The sequence below is a fragment of the Diadema antillarum genome, unplaced genomic scaffold, assembly GCF_040938485.1.
Source record: "Diadema antillarum isolate AM-2024a unplaced genomic scaffold, OU_Dant_1.0 seq00000050_RagTag, whole genome shotgun sequence".
NCBI lineage: Eukaryota > Metazoa > Echinodermata > Echinoidea > Diadematoida > Diadematidae > Diadema > Diadema antillarum.
In genome coordinates, this window is record NW_027271159.1 from 547,079 (window position 1) to 568,040 (window position 20,962).

Consider the following 20,962-nt stretch of genomic DNA (forward strand, 5'->3'; position numbering starts at 1 on the left):
GCTGCAAAGCCAGACAACTAGAACTCACTGCTGAGCAAGTACCGTAAGATTGATGGACACTTGCCTGATTGCAGTTATGAGCCCTTGCCCTTATTCTGTTTTCAGGCAAGTGAGACAACAATTTTTTTTTTTAAGGTCCGTCTAAGATTTATTATATGACTCATTTGATGAATCCTCAATTCTGATTGGTCGATATTTGGGGCATGAATTCAACAAAGGGCCCTCAGCCCCAGAGTACTAAGGTCTATAGTGGTACAGCACAGACGATGAGTAGTTCATGATTGGATAGTTTGTGACTTGACTAGGGCAGTTGCGATCGACCAAGTAAAATCTGATTTGATTTTATCTGGATTATAAAACAGATATAGGCTGCTTTTATTTGGAGCATTGTTAATATAATTGCCCCTTGGGATCGTGACTCCACGCTATTACCCTATGAGCAAGCTCTTGGGGTTATATAGTATGGAGTTGACATTCTTCGAGACAAAGATATCAACAATGCCTCCAAAAGTAGTCCCTATCTGTAGACTGTAGTCACTGACATTATTCCCCTTTGTTGCACAGTGTATGCATGACAATTCTATGTTTCCCTTTTGCTTCCTATTTTGATGCAGAAAGTGTAGGGGAAAGTAATTGATGGCAGTCTTTTCATGTTATTCATTTCTTGTTGTGAAAAGAATTTTTTTTTTTTTTTTTTTTAGTTCAGTCTCATGAATTATGATATTTTTACTCTGGAAATGTTTGAGAATATATTCAATTCAACTTCATGTACGTCTCAGTCTCGATGACGAGGACTACAAGCAGATCCCGTGTGAATTATATAACCCAGAGCAAGCTTTCCGGTAGACTTAAGTGACTATTGCAAAACAAGAATCACACCCCCTTCCCCCCCCCCCCCCAAAAAAAAAGGCACACACACAAAAAAAAACAAAGACCAAAGAGTGATCAAAATTTACTTTCCATGTGGGTAGCAACACACTCATTTACTTGCAGCATGTGGAAATCAACACTTCTGGTGTGCACCTATGGGATCTGCTTCACAAGGTACTGCTCTACCCTTTTCCAATGTGTAGCGTGTAGGCAGCTGTGAACATTTTTCATACGAGTACTTATCACGATCACTCGTGGTGAGTACTATGAGTAGTTTAAATTTTGTATATACTGTACATAGCAGAACTAATATATTTGAATTGTAAATATGTTTTGGAAGTATTCGTTTTCTGTTAATTGATATAAATTGTATCTTTTTTTTTCCTTGAGTACAAATTTGTAGCTCTCCACCTACAGTTACACAAAAGACGTAGCCAAAATGAGTCCAGGTGCTTCATTTCACAAAGATGATTGCAATAAATTGTTTTAAATTGCTGCTATTGCAGTCACCACAGCAATATGGCTATAATGCTCACAGCTGGTTACGTACGTCCTGCCCCGATGCAGTGGCAGCTACAATTATAGCTAATCACAATGATACCAAACATCTGTGTGAAGCGGTCCCAAGGCTTGTTCATGAACTGTGAACACAATGATCTATCTTTTTCTTGCCCTCTTTGATGAACACATGCCACACCGCAAGCCTTCTCACTTTTGCAAGTGCAAATTAATCAGCACCACTCACCTCATATGCCGTCATCACTGTAGATCAAATTCTCTTACGCAATAGAATGATTAAAGGTTGTACAAAATTGTATATTCCATCACAAAATTTCCAGTAAACATCAGTATGCATAGACCGAGCAAGCATGTGTTCAAGTTGTCGCAGATGTGGATATGCCAGCAATTAATCTTTAGCCTAAATAGCTTTAGCAGCAGCATACCTAGGAAAAATGAATTTAGTATCCTTGCGTTGCCAATATGTGTTTCACCATGCAGAAAATGTCTATTTGTTTGTTTTTTTTTTCGATTTTGTACGTATGTACAACTTGTAGTCACCATAAACTGAATTGTAACCCAAATTTCCATACTGTGAATTTAAAGTCACTGTTCTATATTGTGCTACCAATGAAATTGGTCAGGTCAGCCTGCAGAAGATTGTCATTTTTGTTTTTGCATAAGAACTATAAAAGCAATGTGTCAAAGCATTGAAAATAATGAATATGCAAGGTTTCAATTTTTTTCATGTTTGATTTGTGGGTTTGTGTTCCAGGTAGTCTCATTCCCAGACAATATGTCACGACCTTGCTTTCTTTGTCTTCAGAATCATGAATGATAGAGTAACATGCCATATCGTCACTGCATAGTAACTGTGATCATATTTGTCCTGCCGTGCAGGGCACTATGTGGTTTGTTATAAGAGATGTTGCCTTCACATGAGAATGTTGCTCTGAATGAAAGCTAGCACTTTAAGCAGCAGAGCGTTTCACATCTGAGCAAACTAGCGCAAATGCTAAGAAATTACGAACCAGTTTTGACTTTACAGTAGTCCATGACTAACCACCCACCCCCCCCCCCCCTAAATTAAAAAAAAAAGAGTGTGGAAAGTGGGAAAAGTGTGAACTGAGGAAAGAGGCTCTCAAGTACAGGGTCTATTCAAGTCCTTAATCTTTACCAAGCCGTGCTAGCTGAGTGATGAATGGGACAAAAAACAGGACTCAAACCACCTAAGCAACAACAATGAAGGGATTATCAGATTAAGCTGAAATTAAGCATGCTCTATTAACACATTCTGTCCATGATTAATGCCAACTTTCAAAGAAGTAGCATTATCCTTTCAAAAGTTATAAGAGTTGAAAGTGAAGAGTGTGCGAAGGATTTTCAAGAAATGAAAAGGGGCCTCTAAGACATACCTGATCAAATTATAGGTAGAAAAGCTCCTGAAAACACGCTTTCCCATTCATTTTATGATCAAAAACTTAGATATAATGTAGAAGAAAAATACCTCTTTCTGAAAATATGAAAAAAAAGGAGATTGACTAAGGTGATCCATTTCACCCTATTTGAGTCCTCACATTAAATCAAGGGGTGCAACTTTTTGTTGGTTTCATGATGCACTGTCACAAATGACGTACTGATTCGCAGTGTAGTGCTGACTCAAAAGTCAGAAGTTCTTTATATGTTTTTGTTTTTAATTTTAATTTGCACCTGTCACTTCAGGTTTTCTGTTGCTTTCATGGCATTCTTTTGTGAATTGATTCTCTGTTACATCTGGTGTACAGTATGTACCATCCCAGTACATTAAGTGGTTTTGTTTCTGGCATTTGCTAAGATCTTGATGCCAGATGTCCTGGCAGTTTAAGGTAACCGACACTGTCGTATCAAAATGCCCCTTCCTAGCTTTGGGAAATGATGAAAGTGCAGAGTTATTGCTAAAGTTGTAACTCCGTTGAATGTTTGAGCAGTGCACTGATGTATTAAAAAAGAGCAAGCCTCGCATCATTGATATTACTGATTACCTTTTTCCAGAGACATCAACATCTGTTATATTATGTGTAGTTAGCTACTCTTGACTTTGATCATAGCTTGTGCAAAATGAGTGGGATATTTGGGGGCAAAACATACTGTACTTCTTGTACACCTGCAGAAACTGTTTCATTGTACTGTAGAATGGAGACATATGCATGAATAACATGTGAAATAATGTTGTGATAACACTATTTCAGTTAGGGAACAACAAAAATGCTACAAAGCTATGTTGGAAGTAATGCAATCTCAGAGCATTCCTGATTGTGGTTGCAATGTGATGTTTTGCATTCGATTACACTGATTACAATATATGGGGCCATAGCTGTATCCATCAAGCATGAGAATGTATGCAGCTTCTTAGCTGCGTGCGATTCAGTACTTCTGCAGGGCTGGCATGATTCGATTATTGTGTACAAGTATACGATTAATTTATGAGTTGTGAGTGCATAGGGCACGAATACCGCACGAGGCGCGAGATAAGCCACTGGTCTATTCAACAAGGTGCGTAGCGCCGCGTTGAATAGACCAGTGGCGAATCTCGCGCCGAGTGCGGTATTACGTGCCCCAATGCACGAACAAAATCATAAATTATTCGTTTTATACAACACTTTGTCCACAATCACAGTACTAAATTAGTGACCGCCAACTCAGGAAGGCCCAAAAATAAATGTAACAATTAGGCCGAGAATTGTAAACCACCCTGTGTACTGCTTTCAAACACTCATCATGATTCGACCACAACAGTCACAGTAATCACAAACTCCGCAGGGTCTATACCCATTCTACGCTAACGTTAAATCGAGTTAGGCCTGACTGTTAGGCCGATCTGAGATGTCGGTAGTGATCTAGTAGTAGGTCTAGACTTTGTCTATTTCCGAAAATGATTTTGTATAAAAACACAGAAAAATAATCAAATTACGGTTTCTCAACTTGAAATGAAGTCTTAATTTTGGGATCACTGTGGTCCACGTAGCAGATCAGAGTCAAAAGTAAAAACACAGCAGTAGGTATAAAGGCCGCAATACATGCAACTAGCAAGGTAAAGCAGCTGCGCGCGCGCGTACACGTTAACGTTGCAGTACTCCGCCGCGCCTGGTCTGTGAGACTTACCGGCAGCGCAGCGCAGCCGGCCAGCACGTACAATGCAGATTGCTGGCGCTTTGCTGCTGTGAGCCACAGAACTCTGAGAGCGGCCATGCATTAGTAGCCCCCCGCGAAGCCGTGCTATAGTACCTTCGAGCCGTGCAATAGGCCCATGCCAGGGGCCTATTGTATGGCTGTCACTCTCAATGAGTTTGATAGGTATTTTCTATTGAATGTCATGTGACATGTTCTTGGCCAATCACAATTCGACATCATTCTTAGGTGTTGTATAATAGCGTTCTACGTACCCATACTGAACATGGGGGGCGCTTCAGAAATAAAAGTCTGGTACACTGTCTTTTATTATAAATTTCACACTTTTGACCTCAAAATGATCCAAAACAACCCATTATTCCATCAAATCGAGTCAGCCAGACAAGTTTCTTGGTAGAGCCTTCTGCTATATTGCAAGCAAATCCAAATGGTGGAAGATGAATTTTGAGCCCTTCTGAGAACCATGTTTTAGCTTTTAAGAATATGATAGGTTTACATCCAGTGTACTGCAGCTTTTAAGTGTTGTGATAAAATCATTGCCAAGGTTGAATGTAGCAACGTTGAATGTAATGTGGTAATCAAATTCTTGTGAGCAGTGAAGTGAACACTGAACTATGCTGGGTGCATATAAAATCAAAGATATTGTGAAAGAGTGGTTTTTCTCTTCAGACCATCAGAAAGTCTTCAGCAAAGTGTTTATTTATGCTAATGTGGTATAAGTCCAGCTTTGGTCTCTTCAGTGTAAGTATGGCTGTAAATAACACTTTACTACAAAGAAAACCTTATTGATGACACTGAAGAAATTTGAAGACAGTCGGAGAGTAGACCTTTAGCAGATTTAGACCAGATGTTCGGTAAAATTGTGATACCAACCATTCATCTTTTGAAGATCTCTTTGCCACTTTGCTACGATGTCAGTCTATCACAGAAAGACAAGATTTTGTTCTTTCCAGCACATTTGATGAAGATAACGTCTTGTTTTCCATGTAGGCTAAAATGTATGAACAAAGGTTTTCCTTTTTTTCCCCCATTACTCTCCATGAGGACAAATTCCCTTAATTCTTATAATGTGAATGAAATTATCCATCATATCTACAATATGTTTCATTTCAACTCTTAAAGCAGACTTGTCCATCAAAGAGAAAAGTACATTTGTACAAATACACTGTATATGAAAAAAAAAAAGTGTAACACAAGTGACATTGGTGTGCACAAAAGGAATAGAGTTGACACAACTAATTTCACTATCTCTATAGTGCCTCCCAGCTATTCCAAATTTTGTGGGAAGATTCCTATTTTACTGTTAACCTCTGTCAGTCCATGTCACTGATACCAAATTCTGCCTGTTCCAGAAAATGCGATGCACTTCCAGTGCCACATATGGTTTTTTAATCAATTTTCATCAAAATGTTTTTGAATTTTAACCCATATGGGTTAAATGCTCTGCTGAAGTGATTATCTCATTATGTCTGTTGAATGCCATTGTAGCTGACTTTTTTGAATGGCCATTTATGTGTGAATATTTCTGCAAATTTCACTCCAGGTTTTACTGATCTGCAGAGACTCCAACTCTCCCGCTTTTGGCAAGATAACTCTCGCCTTGAGACCATTTTCACAAAACTCCCGCTCTATCTGTGTGTCTGAGCTCAAGCTGAATTTTCTTCTGCTTAAATTTAGCTTTCACCTGCCAAACTTTAGCTGTGTCCCCATGTGTTCAAAGATAAGGCTAAGATAGCACCAGGCAGCATAATATAATACTAGAGCTTCCTGGACCCCAGCTGGCTGCGAGGGACAACGTACACTGTACTTGTGATGTGTGCCATGTGCTCGTAATGTTGTGTGAGCAATCAGAGTCTCCAGTTTGCTGTGGGGTCCAGGTGTGAGAATCTCCTGTTGAAGAGATGCTTGGGGTTGGCGTCCCTGGATCTGTCACATTTTGTTAACATGTTTTGATAATGTAAAGTACCGATGTACCAAGACTCTTTAGACAATTTCACGGCTGAAAACCACAGCAATGTAATGAGAACGTCTTATGCCTTTTCAAGAAGTGAAGTATGCAATTTCCCAACTTTATAGAGATAATATACATTGCACTTTTCTAAGGCAATTGAGGCAGTATTGTGGTTTGTTGTTGCTATCATGAATATTAGCTGACCCCTACGTGTGCAGAAATGAAACGACGGTGAAATGTATGGCATAGGGAGTACCATAATGTGTATTTCAGGTTGGATGCAGAACCAGATAGGATGTAAAAGCTATAGAAATGCAGCTATGATGATACAAGTGTATAAAAACCATGAAGCTCCAGTGTAGATGTCTCAATATTTGGATGGCACAATAGACAATGTTTGATTGTTCTTCACTGAATGGTGAGGGTAATATATTTTTCATTTGGGATTGATTATTTAGATTTCAAAATTATATAAATGTAGCATCAAATTTTGGTTAATGGTTTATCAGAGAACACTCACTCAAAAGGAGAACTTTAGTGAGAAGTTAGATAAGATCGGCTACAAATTTTAGAATGTTTACTCAGAATATTTTAGACATACATGTACTACCACTAGACAACAACGGAGAAGGGCAGTAGCTATTAGTGATCAATGTCTGGAAATTATGGCTTTGATAACATCTGAAAAACAACCACAGCAACAACAGCAACAAAGCAGAATTTTGATTGACTTTTCTTGTCAACTGAACTACACCAATAAACTGTTTGAACACAGTGTAGGAGAAAGTGTTATCCAGACTCATGAATAGATGTAGGATGTTGTACATGTAGTTCAGTGTTGACTTATCAAGGAATATATTAGAAAGTGTGTGTGTGTGGTGAAGAATAATTTGGGAAAATGATACGTGTTTTATCTTTCTGGCCTCCGTTGATCAGAATGTTGTCATCAGATCATGAGCAGATGCAGACTAGAATGCCATGCCATGCCTTTTAAGTGTGCTGCAAAGGCCGCCCTGTGCCCCAGATGCCTGTTTGACAACATCGCTAATATGAAATTTCGATTTTTCTTCGACATACAATCATGCTCGATCCCGACTACCTGTGTAAATCATCCCGACACATTATGGTGATATGACGACTTGCATTGTGGAATAACACTGCAAGCACTTTGTTTTCATACTGATGCAGTGCGCTGCTGAACATTTATGTCCAATGTATAGTCTTCTCAGAATGTACTCCGCATTACAACGTTTTCTGTCACTTGTTTTTTCTTTTCATTTTTTGAGGACAAGTTGAGTGTAATTTCTCTTCTTCTGTTTGTTTTTCTGTCTGTCTTTGTTTCTTTCCGTCTAGTCAATCTTGAGATGTGTTAAATCATTTCCAGATAGCATGTACATGCTGCTCTATACCAGGTAATTATGGATGTGCGTGCATCCACGTTGAAATATACCATACCCATAAAGATCCACATACAATGTACATGTATCAATTTGATATTTATCTGTCAGATTGCAGGAACTGTGAGGCAGGTGTATATTGGAGCTTATGGACCCTTGCGAGGTTTTTGGCAGAATACACTTTCCAGCATACTTGCCTAGTGTATCTTGTCCCTCTCATATTGTAGAGGTGTATCTGCAGCACCAATGCTATGGATGTTCATTCTATTACAAGCAGAAGGGAAATATGGAATATATATTTGCACCTTTGTTTTTAATAAGAAAAAAAATGTGTTCATTTTATTGTGTTTCTGCATTTTTCCTTCTGTTAATGCTATATAGCTATTTCTTGCAATTGTTTGACTAAATGAAGTAATCATTTTCAAGTTTAGATATTTGCAGGTTTGTTTACATTTTTTTATTTATCAAGCATAGTTCTTTTTTACCAGTATGACATGCGTATGATGGTAAACAATGTGGAGAATGACGTAGGGGAAAGCTTGTGTAGCAAATTGTCATAAATTTCAAAAAAAAAGAAAAAAAATCTATCAAGTAGTTATGTAACCGCTTTGATTGTCATCATTACACATTACATGTGAATATCAGTTATCAATAAGCACTGAATTGATCAGTGTTTTAGTAGTAGCCATGATCAGGAGGTCGTAGGTTCGAATCCTGCTCGAGTATGTACGCCCATGATTTTTTTATTATGGCTACTACTAAAACACTGATCAATTCAGTGCTTATTTACGTTGGTGTAGGGCAGTTTATCAATCAGTTGCAATGAAAACATCTCGACGGAAGAATTTCATGAATTTGAATCTTCATTCTTTATCCAGACATGCGAGAAATGTCAGAGATGATATTATAATACTCGTAGTATATATAGTCTTTATTAATTTGTTTGTTTGGGGGCATCTGAATGAGGGTGGACAAGGAGTACGTGTTCACATTATCAGAATGTGAGTGGATTGCAGCTAGAGTTTTTTTATCCTGTATGGCACATGTGAACCCCTAAACGGCCATATGGAAAGACTTATAACAGCTCGTTTGTACAGTGGACTCTTATAACAAAGTACAGTAACCCTTCTTGCCCCAGAGTTTACACTGTCAGGTTTCTCTGTAGTTAATTCTTTTTTAGACCAACATGTAAGAAGCGTTTGATACAACGATGATTGCATTAGTCCCAAGGAGTTTGTAAATGAGTCTGCTGAATTTTCATTGCCACCATGACGCAATGTAATGATTGTTTTCTCCAATATCTCCTCGAACCACTTCAAAGTTTTGTTGATTACTGAGTTGTTTATTATGTTATGATGTTTCATTAATGTTTTATTTTACTACTTTGTAAATATACATCCAAGTCGTGTGAATGAAAAGTAAAAGGAAATGTGAATATGAGAAAATAAAAGCAGAAATACAGCTGAACCATACTAATGCATATATCAGATTACTATGTTGTTCTTATAAATAGTTAACATTAACATATTATGCGTATTGCAAATCATTTAAATTACATATAAAAAGTTTACAAAAAAAGTGTGTAAAAATGATTTTTTTTTTTTGGTCACACGCACAAACACACACTTTTTTTTTCAGTACACACACACACACACACACACACACACACACACACACAAGAACTCTATAAAATGTGTATAATTTAATGGAGTAATTTACTATCTGTTCCAGCATACAAAGAATGCACTCATCAATGTAAAATTATGCTCTCTGAATGTTTGTTTATTGAGAGGCTCTAGTCCTATTTCACATTGATTTCTTGTGTGGAAAGAGTGTGGTTGTTAACCCGTTGAGGACGGGTCTCGAGTATACTCGGGCAAGTGTCTATGGGAAATGCGTGTTGTAGCAAAATCAGCCCATCCTCAACGGGCCAAGAGGATCTACAGTTGCACTCGACCCAGTTGGGTCCTTTCCAGGACCATGCTTCTTAAAGTCAACACTCCTAATGATATACGGTATCTGATTTTCTTGCACAGAACAGACTGAAAATCAACCAGAGTAAAATCATGCAGGGTATAAAGCTCTTTCTTCATGCAGGAAGAAATTTGATGAACAGGGGGTTCACAAGTACCGGTGATATATGTGAAAACCTTATCACAAACATCTACCTCACATGTACACAAGCACACAATCAAAGGTAAAGAGTTTTGAAACATACAAAAGTTTAATGCTCAAACATTTCTTTCTCCGCATATTAATCTTGAACTGTTAAAAAAAAGTACAATCAGTACAATCATGAGTTCATCAAGACTCCTATATATGACGTAAAAAAGTGCCACTGCTGGAAATAACTCAGCTGTGTTGAACACCAGGGCAACTAAAACCCAAGTGCACAAGCTGTGAGTGCCCCACCCCCACCAAAAAAAAAAAAAAAAAAGGAAAAAAGTTGAAAATAATAACTAACCCAGATTTAGAACTATGATTTTTATATGCCCCAGCCCAAAAGTCATTTTACTGGTCTGAAACAAAACTATATTTCACCATTGCTCACACAGTAACAGCTCCTAGGAGAAAAAATAAAAAATAAAACCAATCAAATAAAAGGAAAAATCCCAGCACAGAGTTCTCAGTAATTAATCTTTGCATCTGGGAAGCTATTAACCCATTTGAAACATTCAAGAATTTTCATGGTGGACTTTAAGTGAACTTTCCTCTGCTGCATGTGCATCTCTGTTACAACACAGTGACCTTTCTAGTTCATGCGCCCCACTTTCAGCATATCACCACAGGAGTCTTTGACCCTTGCTTCACATACTAGTGCCCTGCAGATTACCGAAAATTATTTGTAGGCTTAGGCCACAAAATGTCATATTCGTTAGAAATCCTGAGATTCTATGACAACCGGAGTGTGAAAATTGCAGGCCAAATCAAAAAATTCTCATTCTGAATGTCACGAACTGGGCGCCAGCTCGAGGGCAGTTGCCCAGATGTGATTGGAGGGGTCAGAGGGCGTGACCCATGACACAGGGATGCTCGTCCCCACTTGATCAGTCTCGGGCACCAAAAACACATCCCACTGACGCCTGCAGGAAAGAGACAACAGACAGAGCACTACTATAAACAACGCATCTTGGAATCTGTCAAAATTTGGATGGTATCGTCAAAAACCCCTTACAATGAATAACTCTTCCATGTTTAAGTTAACTGTTGAGTCAAATAAAAAAAAAAAAAGGAATGGTAGAAGTTTCATCACAACTACACATTCGTATTCATACGTTCATATGTGTGCACAGAGGAATATTGGTCATTGTTATATGCAAACTAGATGAGATTATCACTTCAATTTTCACTAAATTCCCATGTTTCAAAATGAATAAAAAGCAATAAAACATATCTATAACATCAAATGATAACAGAATTTAAATCACTTACTGTGTGGCTTCACTGTCGGTGAATATGATATCTTTGATCCCATGTTTATCTATTTACACAGGGTTTACACTATGTCCTGACCTATGAAAGATTCACCATTCGTAAGAAGAAAGCACGGATATCTCACCTAATGTTGATAAGGGACAGGATATCATTATCGGCTTGCTGTTGAAACTGGCGGAACATGAATAGGGGATGGCCCAGATGTAATTCTTCACCTGAATGGGGACAAAGCAGTCACACAATTAAGAAATATACATACATATATAAGGGACATTATGCTATAAAGATTCCCATTCATGATAACTAATAACTGCAGAGACAATTATACATTCTTGATGACATGCTGGCTTTTCATACTCTAACAATATTGTATTACTGGGTTGTAGCATTTTGGACACAGGTTTCAAAATGCTGAAGGTACTGTATACTATTAGTTAGGCAATGGGAATGATGAAGTTTAAAATTTGTTGGTGCTGATAGTCCCCACAAAGTGCCTGCTGCGCACTGTGAGCTGGTAGCATACCATCAAAGAGTTGCAATAGACAGTGCAATCAGTATCAGTATCACTTGTAACTGCTTGCACGAAAGCCCAATCACCTACAAATCCCTTTCATATGGGGCCCTGCTCAACATGCTGGCAACCAAGAAGGTAACAATGGATGGGGACTCTCACATATAAAACATGGGCAATGAGCCACTTTGAATTCAATCCGTGATGTGACTGCCTCAGCGTAAAAGAGGGTTTATGTTCCTGGCGCAGTGGGACCTTAGCAATGTTGCATCTACTTCTCATGCCTGAAAAAAGATCCCGATACGCATCTCACAAAGAGCAGGGAGAAGAGTTGGTGAAGTATTTTGTCACACACATACACGTACAAACTCCCTAGAAAACAGGTGAGAATTATGCCGACCCCTTAGTGGTTTGCTCTGAGAGACAAACAAGAATTAAGCAACTATCACGTATTGACCAGGTCATATAGTGCAGATAAATAATAAGATGCAATCAACAAATTAAGATCCCCTTACACAATGATCCCATTTTCTTTTTGGCTACTTGAATGGTGGCACGTGCAAACACACAAATGATATGAATAAAATGAAGCAAAGCAGGCTGGCTTGCAAGACAATGTTTAGAGAAATACTTCCAATTGAAGTAATTCTCATCCACTGCCTATTCCCATCAAATGAATAATCACTCACAGCACTTATAAATTATTATGGTGTAGAAGAGCGTGTGTTTTTAAAGTACAAGCAGGTACTCACCAGAGTATTTAGATAGTAGTAAAGGGTTCCTTTCTCCTCACACACTATTTTGCTTTGGCTAAAATTAAACACATTGCTTTGCGGCACACGGTACTATTTTTCGGACTCTACCAAAAACGGTGAATAATACTCACACTCCCCAAAGAGTATCTCTAGTTGTTCTTTCCACGCCTTCTCTGCTCTCTCACGTTCTTTCCGTTGCTTCTTCTGTCGCTCTCTTTCCCTTGTCTCTTCATGCTCTTCTTCAAGCATCACCTTGATATACGGGGAAGAGAAGAAATACGGACCTCAGATGAAACGTGCCAACATATGCAGTATATATCAATGTATGCTGAAATAAAAAGCTGCATGTGATGTGTGACAAAGAACAGTAAACATTTTGCTTTTTTTATGCATCAGAGCCTGGTTTTGATTGGAAGCAGCAACATTTCATCATTTACACTGTTAAAAGTCTTGTCTGCCATCTGATCAGCTGCATTATTTTCCTTATATCTGACAAAAGATAATAACAATCTTTAAACAGCAGTGCCCAAATTCACATCAAGGACAGCTACTTGTAGATAACATGGCAGCTAACTACAAAAGTCTTTCACATTTCTGTGTGATCTATGACAATCTTCTCCTCATCCTGCTCAAATCTCTCAATGTTGGCCATCACCAATTTGCCTTCCGAAGATGCTCCCCATTTCAAAGCATCATCTAACAGCTACAGATGATATGGATTTCTGCCCATGTGTGACTGTGTGTGTGTGTGTGTGTGTGTGTGTGTGTGTTTTTTTTTTTCAATCTGCTATGGAAGAGGAAATTTATAAGTTTAAATTTTGTGGGTGGTTTTGGTAAGCTTCCAGGAGGACATAATTTCTTCAAAATAAGAGTAAATTGAAGAATAACCAACACATCTGTCTGGACCAGATATTGCAAGGCTAGACAGCATTTGCACACATGTGCAAACTAAAGGCCCTGCATTTCAAGTTTGTATTCAATGTACAGTGACACATTTATTCATGCAAACAAACAGATAACTTAAAAGTGTTTTGATATTCCTACATTAAATACATGTGTATGTCATCAAGAAGGCTTGAAAATATCCACACCATGAAATTTTCAACATTTACGAGGGCATAAAACTCTTCCATATGGCAGCTGTATTATCACTTAGTATCATTAACTCATAGATATCTCCATATAAACAAATCGCAATACAAAGGAATGGGACAGGTTTGACTTAATGACAATAGCTACACGTGATGTAAAGGAATTTAGTAAAAGAAGTGCCAAAACCTCATCACACGATTTTTTAGATAACCCTTCATCCCTTTTCATTCTCAACCATGTGACCAGAATGGTATGTCTTTGGTACAACAAACATATGACTTTACTATATCACCCACCTGTAATGCCTTCTCTTCTTCCACATAGAGGAGCTTCTGTTTGTTCATCATTGTTTCAAGACTCGAGACTTTCTTGTCAAAGTGCACATCTAGCTCTTCTGGAATGGTAAAGCCTGATATTGAAAGTGACAGCCATAACAATGAAGAAGAAAAAAAAACAACAACAACTGCAGTCATGGCAAGTGTGGAAAGAAAAAAATAAGCACAAGATAAAATTTGTCACAACCCTTTCCACCCCCCTGCCCCCTTTGAAAAAAGAAAAAGACAGGAGTCACTCTTGTGCATTGTGACAGGCATCAAGCATTTCACATCCATAGCTAAAATATCCAAGGTCTCTCAAAAATCAAAATCATGGTACTCCCCATTTGTAACAAAGGGGAATAATCTGATCAAAACATTCATTCTAGTCAAAGTTATATTTAGTGACTGATATGTCTATTTTGTTGTGCTGACTTTGATTGTCTCCTATATCTGGGGAGCATTGCCATGCATCAGTACACCTATTAATGGCGTTGGACAGGGTGAAATCGGTTATACACTTTCATGAGCAAAGAAAACTTCTGGGAGTTCCACAAAGAAGATTATTCTGATAAATTCTGGTCATTTAAAAAAAATATATCAAGCTGAACATAATCATTAGCTTTTACAACAAATGATGATAACGGCTATTACTTCACTTTTGATGGACTGATCTCTGACAACCCAGAACTAAAGTAGTTACCCAAATAGATCGTCTTTGAAATGAAAATAGCAACACTGTGTCTTCTGTCATCACTTGCAGGAGCGAATAAAGGCACCGCATTCTCCTGTAAGAGCCTCCTTGGCATAATTCAGCAAACATTATCACAGCATTTCAGTCATGCAGAGCATATCTTTAGATATTATTTACAATTAACCCTGCTATTAAAGAAAAATGCACGCAAGCTTGATATCAAGTACAATCTGTCCAATATATACACTCAAGAAGTCTTCCATCATTCCAAGAAAAGTTGAACAAGGATAAAGTACGTATACAGTTCACTCCCATTATAATGAAATTCTGGTTACAATAAAGTAAAAATTCAGGCTGCAACATCATCCGCTCTCTGTTTCTTATTGTTTATTTATTCAGTTATACAGAAATTTTGATATAACGAAAGAAAACTGCCAGTCCCGAGGACTTCATTATAATGGGAGTCCACTGTATGTTGGTTCTGTAACATTTCAGGTGTACGGGAAAATCTAGATGGAGTCAAAGTGAAATCATGTGACATTTAGTAGGCTTATTGCAAGATTCACATTCTGCTGGGGCACACTGGATATAAACCAATTGATGGAGCAATGGAAAATCCATGGGAACGCACACAAACCTTGCCTCTCTGCCGACTCTCTTTTCACCTTCCTCAGCTTGCGCAGCGCCCTCAAGAGCTCCATGCTCTTGTGGACTTCCTGCTTCTTCTTGCGCACCTCTGAGAGAGTGTTGTCGACCTCCTTTTGCAGTGCCTCCTCCTGGAGTAGTTTGAAACAGAATAGGAGCGTTGGCAGGTTAAAAAAAATGCTAGAGGGGCATGCTAATTATGGTTCACTTCCAGCCTGCAAGTGGATTTACATTAAAAAGATCTCCATTGCATCGTCAAGTTGACAGAAAAGTGCACTCCCTCTATAATATGTTATAGAGTGGTAGAATAAATTAAAACACACACAGTGGTTCAAGTTTCATCAAAATCAGACATAACAAAAAGAAAGATGGGGGACACATAAATGCTATACATTTTCATATACACATATTTTTGTTTTTCCCAGAATGAACTGCTTTAGGGGGAGTGTATCTATATGGGTGACTGTGGTTTGGACAAGGGTATAACCTCAAAAATTTTGTTATCACCATGCTGTCAGATTAAGTGCAATATAGCTGTGGTCTGCTATAATCTATTTCTCAGGCATCTGCATAGAATTCTCAGATGCTTCGGGCAGAGGTCGATGACCCTAACTAACCTGCTCTTTCTCCTGCTTTGCCTGGAGATGCTTGGCCATTGCAGCATTGATCCTCTCATGCTCTCTCGCGATCTTCTCCGTCTTCATTTCCCACTCCTCCTCGCGATGACGTCTACGTCTCTCCTGAGCGGCAGTCCGAGATTTAGAGCACAGGTGTCAAAGGTCAGTGGTTGTGTGGAGTATGAAGTAAAAACGCACTTTCAATTTGCTTGACATTTCTGGTATGTCTGAAAGAGTCGTGTCTAAAGCAAGGGTTCTAATTTTCTATTGTATCTATCGTTTGACTGATCTACACACCAAAAAACATGTAGGTTTTTATGTTTTCTGCAAATAAACCAATCAGAATCACATTACCCCTCTTTTTTGTGTTGCTTTGGTGTTTTTTGGTTTTTTTTTTTTTTTGTTACCAAAATTTTCCTAGGGCTGAAAACTGGCATTTTAGTTTTCAAAAGGATATTTCATAAAATTTCAGTTTACCTGACACTTTCAAGGCACAATTCTTTTAAATGCTAAATTCAACAGTTGGTACCAGTAATAAACACAAAATGGTCTTGGAGAGAGGAAGTTTATAACATGACCAACAACAACAACAAAGTTCTCTCAATGTAAAGAGTTGCATGTAATCTGCATGAGAAACTAGTCATGGAATGAGTGCACTATTCACTTCTTGCCTCAATAACGCAATAGGAAATATCTGTTAATCATTGGTGCAGAACCCACAAACCCTGTCAGAGTAGCCAAATGATAAATATCAATTAAAACTAATAACAAATATCTTTCAGTCTCAGCAACTCTGAAGTGTTTTTAATTATCTTCATTTTTATAATACTTACCCTTTTCCTTCTCCTCCTTCTAATTGAATCTTTCAGGCCTTCCTGAAAACTCTGATCTCGAATCTTGGATTGCAAGGATGCCAGCTCCTCCTTGGGGAAAAACATGAGAGGCAGCTAGAAACATATTCATCAGTTGTTACAAGGATACAGCTCTAAACTCTTGGAATTTGAGGGTTCTACAGGCACTGAGCAGTGATTCAAGGAATGAAAGAGTTTCATAGGTTATGAGAATGAAAGACTTAACCCTAACTAGGCCGGGGGGGGGGGGGGGGGGGGGGGGGGGGGCCTCCGAGGCCCCCCCCCCCCCTCGACGTTTCGGGTGATGTATCGCTATCTCAAGAAGCTATCGCCGCGACGTTTCACAACCTTTTTCTTTCAAGTCTCCCGCATCTTTTGACACCAAATTTGCGATGCCCTTGTGCGCAGTTCCGAAGTTGCGCATAAATATGCACGTGCATGTCAGACCACAAATTGCTCAAAAACGTGAATTTGTGTACAATTTCAATGCAAACTGTGTTAACAGGCAAATTTCATAAAAGCATGATTATTTGGGGGGTTTATTGATTAAAATCAATTAATAACGCATTTTCTTGTTCGGAACAATGTCACGGACAAATTTCATTGAAAAAAACAATGAAAAACATAAAGTCAAAAAACAATGAAATACATAAGAAATTCAAAAAACAATAAAATACAATAAAATAATTTTTTCTGATTGTGCAATTTTTTTCTCTTACATTTGCTAAGGACACTAAAAAGAATATTTACACCAAAAATGTGCCTGTTTTGAGCTTTATTTAGTGATTTATACCAAATTGTCTGATTTCATGCATCATTATGCATAAATTAGCATAATTTGGTGTAAATGATAATTTTTGAAAAAAATCAACTTCATGGTACTTTAGATTACATCATAGGCAATGCGTGTGCCAATTTTCGTCGCCATTGTGCGGTCGACGTCCGAGATCCGGAGGCCCCCCCCCGGCTCTATCATCTACCTAAATAGCCCGGCCTAGTTAGGGTTAAAAAACTCTGAATATTGAGATTTGAATATGGAAGTGTTGAAAATATACAGGCTCGAAAAGACACAGATTTTACAGGATCTTAGAATGCATGAAAGATCTGAGAATTAAAGAATCAAAGTAAAAGTTTCTTAAGAATTTAAAGATTCACAAGAGGGCATCAAACATTATGGCTTCTCAAGGTTATAAGACAAAAGCTCCTCTTAATTAAAAGGTTCAAAACTTGTCATAACATTACTATGAAAGGCTCTTAAACTCGCAAGGATTAACAAAATGGTTCCAAGAATTTAATTCTTCATAAGATTTGTCAAAGGAATGGATGAAAAGAGGAAGGTTCAAAGACAGTAGATTCTGAAGGCTCTGAGGAAAAAAACAGATTCATAAAATGACTTCAGTTCACGAGTCATCAAAAAGGCTCTTAAGAATTGAAAGATCAAAAATGAGAATGGAAAGGCCAGAAAAAAAACAAACCCTAAAGTCCCACGGATCAAGGACTCTGAAGGCATTGAGAATTAAGAGTTAACAATATGACTATATTCAATCAATTAGCAAAAAACATTTAAGCCCTTGGATAAAAGAGCTAAAAACAAAACAAAACATGAGTCACCACCCATTTACTTATCCTTTATTTTGCCACAGCCACACAAAAGAGCAATATTGTGATCATGCGACATCATCAGCTCGAGTATGTACATAATAATCAAATTCTGCTCATCAATGTAATTAACAAGTTGATATATCCAAAACTAAATTTCATCAATTCAGCAACATTTCTACCAATCATACTCTTCTGTTTTCATCTGAGAGGAGTGGTCTAACAGCACATGACCATGATGTTACTTGATATCTACCATTAAACTGTCGTTAAAAGTGAGCCAGCGTTTTTTTCTAAAACCGGCATGTATTAGTTTACTAACCATGATGTTTTTCATTTGGACGCAGTTAAGTTCCCACTTTCCGTCATCGTCTGTTTGCACGCTTTCATTGGCTTGCTCCTTATGGACCTTTAGCTGCTCGAGTAGATTCAGGAACTTCCACAGCACCTGTTTGGCATCTGATATCTGCCAAGGGTAAAGAGCTTCTATAGTGAGAACAACAGACTGCCATATACTAATACCTAAGATAGAGTTCTTAAGAATTTGGAGACTCGAGACCAGCTTGCTAAATGTCATGTCCTGATACAGCATAGCAACATGTCAATTCCAGTCCTAAAGTCATCACTGAGATCAATGACCTGCATATGATTATCTTAATGTGACACTATATGCTCTGACCAAGCAGTACTTTGTATGGTCTGATGACTGGGATAGCATGTAGAAGTGTTGCTGTGAGGCACTCCTCGACTGATTGTTAGGCCGATTGTTTGCTGTGGCAGCTCTAAACCTGGGGAACAGAAATTTGACTAAAATTAATCTTTTACAAAGGCAAACAAACTCTCACACATACAGCTGTACACTGTATATGTATAACTCATGACCACATTGTGACTTACATTTTACTGGTACGATGTATATCAACTTTAAAAAAAAAGTGTGTAATTACTCTGCTAATACACACACACACACATACACACACATTCAAATATAGCTCCTTACCCTCACAACAGATTTCTTCTCTTTTTGTCTGTGACGACAAATTTGGACTCCCTTCAGCCAGGTCTTCACCCACTTTTGGTCTTCTGTCTCTTCAACCTGTGGTTTTTCAATGTCTGACTGCTCTTCCTGATCTCCAAATGGCAACACACTCATACCAAATGTCTCTGTTTTCCTGTCCATGCCAGACCTTCCTCCAGAGTAATCATGAGGAGATGCAGTTCTTTGGTCTTGAGCATTTTGTCTGCTCCTCCTGGACTGGTATGGTGACAACTTTGGTCTCTCAAAGCCTGACTTGAATTGGTGTCCACTGCTAGTATCTGTAGTGTGACTTGCATTTGAAGAGCTTTGGTACCCCGGCTGACGGTCTGCTCGGGGCATATTCTGTTGATTCCCTGGCTGCCTGTTGCGTGGCTGATGCTGTCCTGGCATACGTGACCAATCACTGCCCGTCTGAGCAGGGTAGTTTGAGGGTGGTTGAGAAGGAGGAGGAGGAAATGGTGGAAAAGTGTGCTGGAAGTTTGGTGGAAACTGCATTCCATCTGGGGGCGGGGCTTGCGAACTGCCGTGATATGGTTGAGAAGTGTTTGGTTGTGGTGGGAATGGCAGAGGTGGCGGGGGAGGATGAGGGAAACCCTGCCCCATCCCCGAGGCCATGGGAGGTGGTGCAGTCATTGGTCCTGAGGGTGGTGGAGGTTGGGGTGGCATGCCTTGTGCTTGATGTGCTTGGTAGGGAAAGGTTGTCATACTTTGAGGAACATTCTGCCCCCCATTTGGAGTGGTGAAATGTGAATAGCCCTGGTTTCCCGGGTGGCGTTGATTCGGCTGCAGCGCTGGTGGCGGTGGTGGAGGCATGGTCTGGGCTGACATACTAAACTGGGAGTAGCCATCCGGCATGGGCTTCTGTGCACTGCTGAAGTGTCCATTGTATGAAGAGTTTGTCATGGGAGAAGCTTGTGGAAAGGGAAAACCACTGTTCTTCTGTGGATGTTCATGACCTTGCTTCCACTGCGTTGAATCCATGTTGATCATACCATATCACACAGCTGAAAAAAACAAAAAACAAGAAACATAGAGAAAAATTAAACATTGTTGGTGCATAATTATCTTACACTCTCTTTGAAAGAAGAATGAAATATCAATATTGAGTTGCTGGTAATTCCAGTTGCATCCATTTAATGTAAATATTGATTCTTTTTCATGCACACACCTTTCTTTGCTTTACAAGTCTTTCATCTTGTATATAAAATCAGTGAAGTCAAACAGAAAATCAAATATGGTACAACAAGCAAATACACTTGAGGACAGGCAGTGCTAGTGATACCTAGATGTATAGATACGTCCATACTACAATCTGAATCCTTTTGTAAAATCTTAAGCAAATCACAAAAATGGTACCTGGTACAAGTTAAAGAATATCCCCACTATATGTTACCTGCCACTGTGTCGCACGTATTCTACCATTAACCAATTTAATTTGACAATGTTCATTGATGATTTATATACAGTCATACATACACATACATCATACTGGCCATGATCATGAGATTGTCTTTGACTTTTTAGAA

At 38.6% G+C, this 20,962-nt stretch overlaps 1 protein-coding gene across 1 annotated transcript; it reads right to left on the bottom strand.

The window, feature by feature from the left end:
- Window positions 1–10,834: 10,834 nt before the first annotated feature.
- Window positions 10,835–20,417, bottom strand: LOC139725585 (uncharacterized). The gene is made up of 9 exons (XM_071636675.1): window positions 19,398–20,417; window positions 18,720–18,863; window positions 16,781–16,870; window positions 15,948–16,070; window positions 15,323–15,461; window positions 13,974–14,086; window positions 12,717–12,837; window positions 11,444–11,534; window positions 10,835–10,967 (listed from the first exon to the last, which is right to left on the bottom strand). Exons 1-9 carry the CDS (start codon window positions 20,415–20,417, stop codon window positions 10,835–10,837), a joined length of 1,974 nt encoding a protein of 657 aa, XP_071492776.1.
- Between the last annotated feature and the right edge of the window lie 545 nt (window positions 20,418–20,962).

Coding starts and splice junctions, on each gene's coding strand:
- LOC139725585 (XM_071636675.1), bottom strand. CDS start 20,417: ATGGATTCAACGCAGTGGAAGCAAGGTCATGAACATCCACAGAAGAAC. Junction 18,864..19,397: donor AGAAGAAATCTGTTGTGAGG/GTAAGGAGCTAT, acceptor TACCCTTGGCAG/ATATCAGATGCCAAACAGGT. Junction 12,838..13,973: donor AAGAAGAGAAGGCATTACAG/GTGGGTGATATA, acceptor CCGTATATCAAG/GTGATGCTTGAAGAAGAGCA.